We start from the raw sequence: 13,708 nt of genomic DNA, 5'->3' as shown, positions 1-13,708 counted from the left end.
CACCTATAGGGCCAGGAGGTGCTCAGGCTGTTCATAATCTTCATAGCCACTTTTCAAACTATTATTTATTCTTAACTCTTTTAAAAATTTTGTAGCGGCCAGGCGCGGTGGCTCAAGCCTGTAATCCCAGCACTTTGGGAGGCCGAGACGGGCGGATCACGAGGTCAGGAGATCCAGACCATCCTGGCTAACACTGTGAAACCCCGTCTCTACTAAAAAATACAAAAAACTAGCCGGGCGAGGTGGCGGGCGCCTGTAGTCCCAGCTACTCCCAGGCTGAGGCAGGAGAATGGCGTGAACCCGGGAGGCAGAGCTTGCAGTGAGCTGAGATCCCGCCACTGCACTCCAGCCCGGGCAACAGAGCGAGACTCCGTCTCAAAAAAAAAAAAAAAAAAATTTGTCTCATTTGCTTTACTCTAGGTATATGTACCTTTTTTAAAATTCTGAACCATTTGAAAGTTGTAGATACCATGACACTTTATCTCTTTACCACGTATTTCAGCATAGCTCTCCTAAGAATGAGAACATTCTCGTATATAAAGAGAATAGCATTATCAGGCCCTTGAAATTAATAGCTCCATTGTTTAAAGCCAGTTCATATTTTAAAATTCTCTAGTTGTCTCCACAATATCTGTTTAATCTGGTGTTTGTGTGTATTTAAATCCAGGATTTAATCAAAGTTCATGCATTGTATTGGGTTGATAAATCTTGTCTCTTTTAATCTAGAATAGTCTTTCCACCTTTTGTTTGTTTTAGACATTAGCTTTTTTCAAGAGCCCAGGCCAGTTGTCTGGGAGAATATCACCCATTTTGGATTTGTCTGATTATTTCTTCACTTCAGATTCAGTCGAAGCACCGGGAAGAATACTTCAAAGGAAGAAAATGCAAGATTTGCTAAATGACTAGTTTTATGGCTTAACAAAGAGGGAAGAATCAATCACCTATGAGCCTGAGATTTCTAGTCTGGGAAGCTAGAAAAGTGATGGAAGCAATGACAGACTGGGGTAGTCTGAAAGGGACATTGTGCTAGGAAAAGGACAGTGCATTTAGTTTTGAACTAATGACTTTTAAGGGTTTAGTGTAGTTGTCCTTAAGTAGTTGGTTATTCTCTGGCGGTGGGATATTGTGAAAAAGAGCACAGGATTAGAAATCAGGAGACTGATTATTTTTCAAACTTTATTACTAATTAGCTTTGTGGAAAGTCAGTATTTCAAGTGTTCTGTGTAGTTACCTAAAAAATGAAGTTAATGCACACCTTGCCCTGCCAGTCTGACAGAGTTGTTTTGAGGATCAAATACAAATGTATATGAAAATACTCTGTGATACGAATGTATATGAGTTCACTCCGTGGACTCCTGTGTAATTATAAGAAGGTAATGTTATTTTCTTAGTTCAGACTAAAATGAGATATTTGAAGTTAGGGCTAGAGAAGACAGGAAAAGGGGAAAATATAAAACTTCTTGTGTTTGAAACTCAATCAAAAGCATCAGAAATCTCAGTCTCTGAATACATATGCCTGAAAAACCCTGAAGACTGTAATTTGGGAGACGAATCTGGAAGCTGAGCTTGTATACGACAGTTATAAGAACCAAAAACACAGGTTGCATCTTGCTAGATGTCATTATTTGACTTACCTTCAAGTTGGAAGTATAAATGAGAACTTTTGAATTCTGCCTGTATAGTTGCTCCATGCTTGTTAACAGAATTTTTGAACATTTCCTTCTTATGTCTGTTGCTGTGAGCTATACATTTTTGCCAAAAGTTAAATTAAGGTAATGTTTCAGTTCTTAAACATTGTCAGTAAATATGGTATGCTAATCAGGAGCACAGACCCTGGAACCAGACTGCTTGGGTTGAATCTTAGCTCTGTCAATTAATTACTAGCCATGTGCACTTGAGCAAGTCATTTGACTTCTCTGTGCCTTGGCCGGGCGCGGTGGCTCAACCCTGTAATCCCAGCACTTTTGGAGGCCGAGACGGGCGGATCACGAGGTCAGGAGATCGAGACCATCCTGGCTAACACGGTGAAACCCCGTCTCTACTAAAATACAAAAAACTAGCCGGGCGAGGTGGCGGGCGCCAGTAGTCCCAGCTACTCGGGAGGCTGAGGCAGGAGAATGGCGGGAACCCGGGAGGTGGAGCTTGCAGTGAGCTGAGATCCAGCCACTGCACTCCAGCCTGGGCGACAGAGCGAGACTCCGTCTTTAAAAAAAAAAAAAAAAAAAACTTCTCTGTGCCTCTATTTCCCTGTGTATAATAGGAGATAATATCTACATGAAGGTTGCTGGAAGGATTAAATGTATTGCTTATGTCAAGCACTTAGAATGGTGCATGGCACTTACAGAGTACTATGTAAGTGTTAATGGTGGTTATTAGAATATTTGTGATTTTGATAGTGACCAAGGAATAAAGTACCTGAACAAAAGAATTCTTTTCCCAGAACTGATAGCTGAGGGAAACAGAACTGATACAGTAGTAAAAATCATGGACATCAGGAGCTCGAGATCAGCCTGGGCAACATAGTGAAACTCCATCTCTACAAAAAATACAAAAAATAAGCCAGGTGTGGCGCGTGCCTGTAGTCCCAGCTACTTGGGAGCCTGAGGTGAGAGAATCATCTGAACCCAGGAAGTCAAGGCTGCAGTGAGCTGTGATTGCATGTTTCTGCACTCCAGCCTGGGCAACAGAGTGAGACCCTATCTCAAAACAAACAAACAAACAAACAAAAACAACATGGACTTCAGAGTCAGACATGCCTGGATCCAAATTCGAGTTCTCCCCCCTTGTGGTTTAAGCAGGCCACTTAACCCTTCTGAAGCTCACTTTCTTTTACCTGTGAACCAGAAATCACAATCCCTATCTTGCAGAGTTGTGATGATTAAATGAGCTGATGTGTAAAGTGCCTGACCCTGAGGTGACACTAAGAAAATGAGAGTGCTCTGGATCCCTCCCACCCACCGCCAGTGTAAAGCAGGACACACAGTTCAATTTCTTGTGTGCGGTCTTATTCATTTGTTTGTAATTTTAGGACTTCCAAAATGATTTCTGTTTGTTAACAGCAGAACAAACAGTGGCTGTATAATTGGATACACCTTGAAAAGTGTATTGTCAACTTTGTTTCCCTCTTCCATTTGCTTTTTGGGGTTATTTGTTTTATTATTACAGCAAACCTACTGGAACCAAGATGGTAGACACTGTTAATCAGTCTGTTATTAATCTATTAATAATAGGCATTGTTAATGATTCTGTTATTAACAGAGTTGAACTGGAATGTAGCCTCAGGATCCTCTTTTTTTGAGACAGAGTCTCACCCTGTTGGCCAGGCTGGATTGCAATGGTGCAATCTTTGCTCACTGCAACCTCTGCCTCCTGGGTTCAAACGATTCTCCTGCCTCAGCCTCCCGAGTAGCTGGCATTACAGGCACCTGCCAGCATGTCCAGCTAATTTTTATATTTTTAGTAGAGACGGGGTTTCACCATATTGGCCAGGCTGGTCTCAAACTCCTGACCTCGTGATCCACCCACCTCGGCCTCCCAAAGTGCTGGGATTACAGATGTGAGCCATGGCGCCCGGCCTAGGATCCTTCTTCACAGTATTCCAGGCAGCTACAATCAGTTCATCAGAGTTGATATAGTTGTGAAAACTGGTTTGTTCTTCCTGCTTTAGAACTTCCTAGAAGAGGCCAGGTGTGGTGGCTCATGCCTGTATTCCCAGCACTTTGGGAGGCCGAGGCGGGTGGATCATGAAGTCAGGAGATCGAGACCATCCTGGCTAACACGGTGAAACCCCGTCCCTACCAAAAAAAAATACAAAAAAAAAAAAAAAAGCCAGACATGGTGGTGGGCACCTCTAGTCCCAGCTACTCGGGAAGCTGAGGCAGGAGAATGGCATGAACCTGCAAGGCGGAGCTTGCAGTGGGCTGAGATTGTGCCACTGCACTCCAGCCTGGACAACAGAGCAAGACTCCGTCTCAAAAAAAAAAGAACTTTCTAGAAGAAATGCTTATGGGATTATCAAAATAATATATGGATTGTCCATTAATCTTCTATCCTGTCATGTGCACTTGTCATACCTTATGACAAGGCAGGGTGGTCTGGTAGCATTTTGTAACAGATGCTTATGTATATTGTAACATTATTACATAATGTAGGCATCTTCGGACACCTACTAGAGGAGATGCAATAATTGAAAGATTATAATGCAATGATCCAACCAAGAATATGCATCAAAATTACTGGGGATATAGTCTTAAAAAACTTATGCCCAGGACCCCACCCCAGATTTATTCAATTAGAATCTTTAGGAGATAGACCCTGACACATACATTTTATAAAAGTACCCCAGATGCTTCTGCTATATATAACAGTTGTTAAAAATAAGTAGATACTGGCAACAGTGTAGAGAAGCACACACTATTGGTATGAGAGTTCATTGACATAGTATAACCTATAGAACAATTTTACAGTATCTATCAAAATTTCAAATCTGTCCTGTAGAAATATATATGTGCACAAAAATAGAGTTTCAAGAATGTTTCAGGCCAGGTGTGGTGACTCATGCCTATAATCTCAGCACTTTGGGAGGCTGAAGCAGGAGGATTACTTGAGTCCAGGAGTTTGAGACCTGCCTGGGCAACACAGCAAGACCCTGTCTCTATTTGAAAAAAAGAGTAAAGAAAAGAAAAGAAAAATAAATAAAAATAAACGAGGTTTGGCCGGGCGCGGTGGCTCAAGCCTGTAATCCCAGCACTTTGGGAGGCCGAGACGGGCGGATCACGAGGTCAGGAGATCGAGACCATCCTGGCTAACACAGTGAAACCCTGTCTCTACTAAAAAAATGCAAAAAACTAGCCGGGCGAGGTGGCGGGCACCTGTAGTCCCAGCTACTTGGGAGGCTGAGGCAGGAGAATGGCGTAAACCCGGGAGGCGGAGCTTGCAGTGAGCTGAGATCCGGCCACTGCACTCCAGCCTGGGCGACAAAGCGAGACTCCGTCTCAACAAAAAAAAAATAAAATAAATAAACGAGGTTTTCTGCAGACATATTTATTATATCAAACAATTGCGAGAAACTATCAGTACACAAATGGTTAAATACATTATGGTAAATACCACGTTTATTTGCTATACAACCATGTAAAGAATAGTATGAAAATTGTCTATACGTGCTGATGTAGAAGCATATCTAGGATATATTGTTAAGTTAAATAAGCAAGTCACAGAATAAGCCCTATTTTAAAATTTTATATGTAAAATGTAGAGAAAGATGTAAAAAAATACCCATCAAAGTGTTTATAGTGGTTGTCTTGGCACAGAAGAGTGGGAATAATGAAGTGGGGAGAGGAACAGGCCTTTTCACTTTGGTGTTTAAAATATTTACAGGCCAGGCATGGTGACTGACGCCTATAATCCTAGCACTTTGGGAGGCTGAGGCAGTCGGATTGCTTGACCCCAGAGTTCAAGACCAACTTGGGCAACATAGTGAAACCCTGTCTACAAAAAATACAAAAATTAACTGGGCGTGGTGATGCATGCCTGAGTTCCAGCTACTGGGGAGGCTGAGATGGGAGGATCACCTGGGCCTGGGAGGTTGAGGCTGTAGTGAGCCATGATTGCACCACTGCATTCAAGCCTGGGTGACAGAGTGATACTCTGTCTCAAAAAAAAAAAAATTGCAATAACATTTTATTATTTTTGTAATTAAAACAACCACTGAACAAAATATGAATGATGTTAAAGGAAGCTCTTATGGAAGCAGATTGATATGTGTCAGGACACTGCTTATTTTGCAAACACCAGTTTTAACTTGAGACTTATGATCTCTAACTTGGGAGATAAAAAGGAATGTCAAAACTATTTCGTGTGTTGGCAGTAATGATAAAATCTTGTTGCGACAGTTGTTGTGAAAGTAATCAGGAGCTTCAAACAGATAAGCATTGAAGATAAAAGGTATTTACCCTGTGTCAGAATATTGGTTATCTGTTTTAGAAATGTTTAGTGTCTATGCATATCTGGATATGAAAATTGAGTTCAAAACATTTTAATTTAATCCTTTTTCAGTTGATTAGCCTCTAGTCAATGAGAATATTAACACCTTCTAATCCCCTCTTTTATAATTTTAGGCCCGATGAGAGAAAGGGAAAGTTAAGGATGCTGGAGCAGAACAATGGATTTCTCTTTCTCTTTCATGCAAGGGATCATGGGAAACACAATTCAGCAACCACCTCAACTCATTGACTCCGCCAACATCCGTCAGGAGGATGCCTTTGATAACAACAGTGACATTGCTGAAGATGGTGGCCAAACACCATATGAAGCTACCTTGCAGCAAGGCTTTCAGTACCCAGCTACAACAGAAGATCTTCCTCCACTCACAAATGGGTATCCATCATCAATCAGCGTGTATGAAACTCAAACCAAATACCAGTCATATAGTCAGTATCCTAATGGGTCAGCCAATGGCTTTGGTGCAGCTAGAAACTTTAGCCCCACTGACTATTACCATTCAGAAATTCCAAACACAAGACCACATGAAATTCTGGAAAAACCTTCCCCTCCACAGCCACCACCTCCTCCTTCGGTACCACAAACTGTGATTCCAAAGAAGACTGGCTCACCTGAAATTAAACTAAAAATAACCAAAACTATCCAGAATGGCAGGGAATTGTTTGAGTCTTCCCTTTGTGGAGACCTTTTAAATGAAGTACAGGCAAGTGAGCACACGAAGTCAAAGCATGAAAGCAGAAAAGAAAAGAGGAAAAAAAGCAACAAGCATGACTCATCGAGATCTGAAGAGCGCAAGTCACACAAAATCCCCAAATTAGAACCAGAGGAACAAAATGTGAGTTGAAAAGTCTTTTGAAAATTTTGTTCTATTTCACATTTACTGGAAGTTCAAGAGATCTTTTGGTTTTATCTCTTTAAATATGAATCTTTCTGATAATTCCTTTTTTCTAATCACTAGGAAAGTATTTGGAATATTATAATAGATGCTGAGTATTTGTTGAATCTATGAATGGACGTTAGTTAAGAAATATTTTAAAAAACATGTAAAACGAATCTTGCTGCTTATGTTTTATTGTCCTAGATGGCCGTCGGTTATTTTTCATGTTGCTTTTCATTTTCATTTTCATTTTTCCATTTATTTTCCATTTTCATGTTGGTTTTTGAAAATGAAGAGGAAAGGCAAAGATAAGTAGTTAATTATATTGGGTTTTCATTATTGTTAAGACCGAACTTTGCCAGTAGATGGCTTAGATTTAACACTCGTTGCTATAATGTTTGCTACAAAATGAACCTGAAAAATAAATAGAATCTGTTTATAAAATCAGTTAGTAATGAATATATATTGATTAAAACTTCAGGTGGAGTTTTTATTAAAAATCATCCTTTATAGGTAACTTAAGATATATGCCAGGTGAATTTTTTAATATCTGAGGTTTCAGCGCGAATTTGCTTAGCAATAATATAATAAGTATGGTAAAAAATAATTCTAGCTTAAATGAAGAGTTCATAATAGAATTGCAATGTTTTCTAAACTTTGACTTGGAAAACTATATTTATTTTTGTGACAGCTAATTGCTTTATATGTGTTACTGCCTGAATATAGTTAATTTATTTTCTGTTCAAAAGAAATGTTTTACTTCTTACCAACTCATCTTTTCCTTGGTAGCTAGCTTTTCTTTTACTTCATGCAACTCACAAGTGATGTTTTTCTGGAGTAAAGGTCACAATGGTTCTAGACTCTCACAAGTCCCAGTGTGACATTTCAACATGTTTTCTCATTTTTCTGTAGTATTCTATTTAATTCATTAACAAATGTTTGGTGAAAATACTCCTCTCTACTGTGTGCTAGGCAATGCTCCTAAGAATCAAAGGTATTGCAATGAATAAAAAGTAGAAATTGAAAAGCCTGCTCTCATGGGATGCTTATTATTCTAGTGAGGAGCCAGAAAAAAAAAAAAAAAAAAAAAAAAAAATATATATAGATATATATAAATATATATTATATATATATATAATGCCATGCATATGTATATGTGTGTACATAAATTCAGATAGCTTTAGATGCTGTGAAGACAATAAAACTGGGTAGTGAGATAGAGTCATCAGTGATGTTTCTAGTAGTCATTTTGCAATTAGATTCTAAAACCAGTTCTGTCTTTGTTAGATATCTGCTATACCTAGTTCTTTATAGCACCTAAACCTTCAGTTAACTATTAGAGCTCAGGATTACAGTGCTTAGATTTTATTTCATTTTATTTCATTCTGAGACGGAGTTTCACTCTTGTTACCTATGCTGGAGTGCAGTGGCGCAATCTCTGCTCACCGCAACCTCCGCCTCCCGGGTTCAAGCAATTCTCCTGCCTCAGCCTCCCAAGTAGCTGGGATTATAGGCATGCCACCACGCCCAGCTAATTTTGTATTTTTTTTTTTTTTAGTAGAGACGGGGTTTCTTCATGTTGGTTAGGCTGGTCTCAAACTCCTGACCTCAGGTGTTCTGCCTGCCTCAGCCTCCCAAAGTGCTGGGATTACAGGCATGAGCCACTGCACCTGGCCCAGATGTTTAGATTTTAATTTAAGGGTTTTAGTTCATTTTCCTTTTTATTGAATCATGATGAGCAAAATTTACTATTTGATGTTTAGGATCTTACAATAGCTTGGGATAAAGGAATATCAATTTTGACCAAAAGTATAGCTGGAGAAAGTGGCATGAACTGCCTGGAATATTACTAGGAGCATTGCCTGAAAGTTGAGTCTTGGGGGGAAATCCAGGTTTTTTTCTTGTTCGTTCTCTCTCTCTCTCTCCCTCTCTCCCTGTCTCCTTCTCTCCCTCTTCCTCTCCCTCCCTCTCCCCGCTCCCCTCTCTGCCCCATTCCTCCCTCTTTCCGTCCTACCCCCTCATGCCTTCCCTCTTCCATCCCTCCCTTCTCTCCCTTCTTCTCTCCCTCTCTCCTCTCTCCCTCTTTCTCTCCTTCTCCCCCTTCTCTCTTCCTTTCCTTCAAAGAAGTAAAGAGGTAAGTTTTTGTTAATTTAATTTTGATTAATTAGAATTGTATCACACACAGGGGCAGCTGTAGAAGTTGTACTCCATTCTGACCACAGACCTTCAAAGCCAGAGCCCCTACGGCTCTTGCCTATCATTAATGTCATGCTTTTGCTAAGCTAGAGATGTGTATAAATTAATGTTTCACAACTGCATATGTTTTTAAGCTAGACTTCCTTAACTTGAACAACATCTACAGTGCTTCCTTCAGGACAGTTGTTTTAATGGTCAATACCGTATGCCTACTGGTTGTCCATAGGGGTCCCAGCCCTTGGTGTTTAGCATTGTAGAGGACTGAGAAGTGAAAAGGAAGCCCAAAGAAGCGTCCACTGACTTCACTGGACAGCTTCCCTCCCCCAGATGCCCCAGGGAGACATAATGAAAACTGTATTCCTGGAGAAAAAGTCTGATATAAATCTCCTGGAGCTGGATTTGCTTTTATATAGATTTTTTCTTTTACTTTACTTTGTTGTTGTTGTTCCTTAAAGGCCCACTCATAGGTTCATAGGTTCTTTTTTGAGCAAACAAAATCTCGTATAGTTGAGTGCCATGTTTAACTCCCGGCGTGGTGGCTCACTCTGTAACACCAGCACTTTGGGAGGCCGAGGTGGGTGGATCGCTTAAGGTCAGAAGTTTGAGACCAGCCTGGCCAACATGGTGAAACCCCATCTCTACTAAAAATATTCAAAAATTATCCGGGCATGGTAGTGGGTACTTGTAATCCCAGCTACTCTGGAGGCCGAGGCACAGGAATTGCTTGAACCTGGGAGGTGGAGGTTGCAGTGAGCCAAGATCGTGCCACTGCACTCCAGACTGGGTGACAGAATAAGACTCTGTCTCAAACACAAACAAATGAAAAAACACAACACCTTAAGATTTCACCTGCTACTTTTTTCTTAGTACTTGATGTTTAAGTATTTCCCCCTAATTCTAAGCTGTTTGGCCTTCTGAAGAGTGGCTGTTATTTGGAACAACCTAAGTATATCTTCTGAACAATGAAAATGTGTCCAAACATCTAGGCAGCAGGAGACCTGAGATCACTACTGAAATTGTGTATTTTAAAAATCTGCATGAGCTGTTTTTCCTGCCACCAAATGAGAAACATGTGGCTGTGTTTCTGCATGTCTTCCTCCTTGGCAGGTGGAATGCCTCAGGCATGTGAGTGTAGGCCCTGTTATTCAAACAGTCGCTGGTCTCCTATCAGCACTTCAGTGGGCTAACCCACTAAGGCAGAGTCTCATTAACGCTTAGTTTGCCATATCCACTTATAAAAAGCAGAATAGCTGAATCAGTCCCATGAACAGTAAGGTAGCAGGTTTGGCTCTCTAGCCTCAGAGTACTAGGCCTTAAAATTCTTAGAAACTCTTTATATGCAAAATGTTCTTTTGGTACACATTTTTAATTTAATTTTATTTATTTGTTTTTGAGACGGAATCTCACTCTGTCGCCCAGGGTGGAGTGCAGTGGCGCAATCTCGGCTCACTGCAACCTCTGCCTCCAGGATTCAAGCGATTCTCCTGTCCTAGCCTCCTCAGTAGCTGGGATTACAGGTGTGTGCCACAACGCCTGTCTAGTTTTTGTATTTTTAGTAGAGATGAGGTTTTGCCATGTTGGCCAGGCTGGTCTTGAACTCCTGACCTCAAGTGATCCGCCCACTTCGGCCTCCCAAAGTTTTGGGATTACAGGTGTGAGCCACAGCACCTGGCCTGTAATATATTCATCTTAATGAATCCCTTGGTTTTAATAAAAGTACTAGGCTAAAGGCTGGGCGTGGTGGTTCACGCCTATAATCCCAGCACTTTGGGAGGCCTAGGTGGGCGCATCATGAAGTCAAGAGATCAAGACCATCCTGGCCAACATGGTGAAACCCCGTCTCTACTAAAAATACAACTGGGCACAGTGGCGTGCGCCTGTAATCCCAGATACTCAGGAGGCTGAGGCAGGAGAATCGCTTGAACCTGGGAGGCAGAGGTTGTAGTGAGCTGAGATTGTGCCACTGCCCTCCAGCCTGGCAACAGAGCAAGAGTCTGTCTCAGAAAAAAAAAAAAAGTGCTAGGCTAAAAATTTTAAAGGAATATTTAGGATAATGTAATTTATTTTAGCCACTCTTAACATAATTTTAGGTATTCTTACGTGGAGTCTATTAAAATGTAAAAAAGTGGTATATACCCACAAAATCCTAATTTTTAAAATTAAGATGAATTGAACATTAAGGAAAGCTAACTCACTGTCATCTTTTTCTGATGCTTTCTCTTCCTGACAAAGCAATGGAGTTAGTACCCAAAGAGAGTATTTCTGTCCCGACTTAATTTTAATATCTTAAAGTTGTCTCTGTCTCTAAATGCCTACCAGGTATATCTGTTTTGCCCATGCGTTAGCACATTTTATAATAGATACTTCCTCTCTATTACTGCAGCATCTTTACTTCTTTTTCTTCTCTTATTTATATAGTCTTGAAAGCTTAGAATAAATCCTCTTGAGCATCCTTCACTCCCTAGCCACTTCTTTCTTTTAAAATGACTGTGTAAAAAACTTTAATTCTTTGAAAGTGATTTTGATGGCGTTTCAAACCAGCGTGAAGGAAACACCAATAATCTGGAACAAATCAAAAAATTTTTAAAAAGATAAGACATTTGAATTAGAAGGTTTGAAAAGAAGTCCTTTTTTTTTTTTTCTGGAGACAGGCTCTCACTCTGTCACCCAGGCTGGAGTACAGTGAGGTGATCATAGCTCACACAGCCTCAAACTCCTGGGCTCAAGCAATCCTCCCACCTTAGCCTCCTGAGTGGCTGAGATTATATAGGTACACATCACTATGCCTGGCTCTTTTTTTGTAGAGATGGGATCTTACCATGTTACCCAAGCTGTTCTTGAATTCCTGGGCTCAAATGATCCACCTGCCTCAGCCTCTGAAAGTGCTGGGATTATAGGTGTGAGCCACTGTGCACAGCTGGTACCGTTTTTAACCTCAGATATCTCACACATGCTACTCCTTTCTCCTGGAATGTTCTTTCCTCCATGTTTTACTAAGCTAATTCTTTGTCCTTTGATTCTTAGATTGTAATTTCTTTTCTTTTCTTGTTTTTTGTTTTTTTGTTTTTTTGAGACGGAGTCTCGCTCTGTCGCCCACGCTAGAGTCCAGTGGCATGATCTCAGCTCACTGCAATCTCTGCCTCCCAGGTTCAAGCAATTCTTCTGCCTCAGCCTCCTGACTAGCTGAGACTACAGGCACCTGCCACCGTGCCTGGCTAATTTTTGTATTTTTAGTAGAGACAGGGTTTCACCATCTTGGCGAGGCTGGTCTGGAACTCCTGACCTAGTGATTTACCTGCCTCGGCCTCCCAAAGTGCTGGGATTACAGGTGTGAGCCACCATGCCTGGCAGATTGTAATTTATTTTCTTAGAGAGGCTTTTCCTGACCTTCATATCTGAAAATACGTATACACTTACACACTATTATTTCTCTTTCTCTTCCTAGCACTTACTTTTTTTGTTTGTTGTTGTTGTTTTAAAAGACGGGGTTTCGCTGCATCACCCAGGCTGGAGTGCAGTCATAGCCCATTGAAGCCTTGAACTCTGGGGCATAAACGATTCTCCTGCCTCAGCCCCCCAGAGTAGCTGAGACTACAGGCATTTGTTGTTTTTAGGTACTGGGTCTCACTGTGTTGCCCAGGCTGGTCTTGAACTCTTGGCCTCAAGAGATCCTTCCACCTTGGCCTCCTAAAGTGCTGACAGGTGTGAGCCACACCATGCCCAGCCATAGCACTTACTTTTTAACTGGATGTTTATGTTTCTGTTTTTTAATGTCAGTCTCTCCTGCCCAACTGTAAACTCCTTGGGGTCAAGAATCACATCTGTTTGTTTCACTATTTTATATAGCCTATGTAGCTTCTAGAACTGGGCCTGAAACATGGTAGGCACTGTGAAGTGAATGATTGATACTTGGGTTTGGGGACATTAGTCTGTCTTATAGAACATATCATTTTCCTAAAACTTAAAAACCTTTTTAGGCTGGGTGCGGTGGCTCACACCTGTAATCCCAGCACTTTGGGAGGCCAAGGCAGGTGGATCACCTGAGGTTAAGAGTTCAAGACCAGCCTGGCCAACATGGCGAAACATCGTCTCTACTAAAAATATAAAAATTAGCTGGGTGTGGTGGCGTGGGCCTGTATTCCCAGCTTCTCAGGAGGCTGAGGGAGGAGAACCACTTGAACCTGGGAGGTAGAGGTTGCAGTGAGCCGAGATCTCACCACCACACTCCATCCTAGGCAACAGCAGAGCAAGACTCTGTCTCAAAAAACCAAAAACCTTTTTATACTTTTTTAAATTTAATAAAACTTTGTTTCCACAACAGTGTCTTTAAATGTTTTGAAATAATAGAATGAGAATTTTAAGTAACTTTTAGAATTAATCATATTCTTTTAGTGGAGTTAAGACCTACTTTAATGGGTATACCCTCTTTTAAGCCATCTAAATTAAATTCTGTTCTCTAACAAGTAACATATTTTAAAAATCTTTTACATTGTAGAGGTAATTTGTTTTTTTGTTTTTACAGAAAAGACAAATAATAAAAAGGTATAGAAGATCTTCCTGGCCGGGCGCGGTGGCTCAAGCCTGTAATCCCAGCACTTTGGGAGGCCGAGACGGGCGGATCACGAGGTCAGG

At 40.9% G+C, this 13,708-nt stretch overlaps 1 protein-coding gene across 1 annotated transcript in view; it reads left to right on the top strand.

Annotated features, from left to right (window-relative positions):
- The window catches only part of NSD3 (nuclear receptor binding SET domain protein 3), a 72,891-nt gene that overhangs the window by 32,368 nt on the left and 26,815 nt on the right, over nucleotides 1–13,708 (top strand). The window contains exon 2 of the mRNA XM_017847647.1: nucleotides 6,120–6,838. Within this exon, the coding sequence (XP_017703136.1) occupies nucleotides 6,164–6,838 (675 nt within the window). The 5' untranslated portion in view covers nucleotides 6,120–6,163. The remainder of the gene's footprint in view (nucleotides 1–6,119; nucleotides 6,839–13,708) is intronic.

The sequence above is a fragment of the Rhinopithecus bieti genome, unplaced genomic scaffold (assembly GCF_001698545.2).
Source record: "Rhinopithecus bieti isolate Rb0 unplaced genomic scaffold, ASM169854v2 scaffold_29855, whole genome shotgun sequence".
Lineage (NCBI taxonomy): Eukaryota > Metazoa > Chordata > Mammalia > Primates > Cercopithecidae > Rhinopithecus > Rhinopithecus bieti.
Note: the sequence above shows the minus strand (reverse complement) of the source record. Positions and strands in the feature narration are given on the sequence as shown.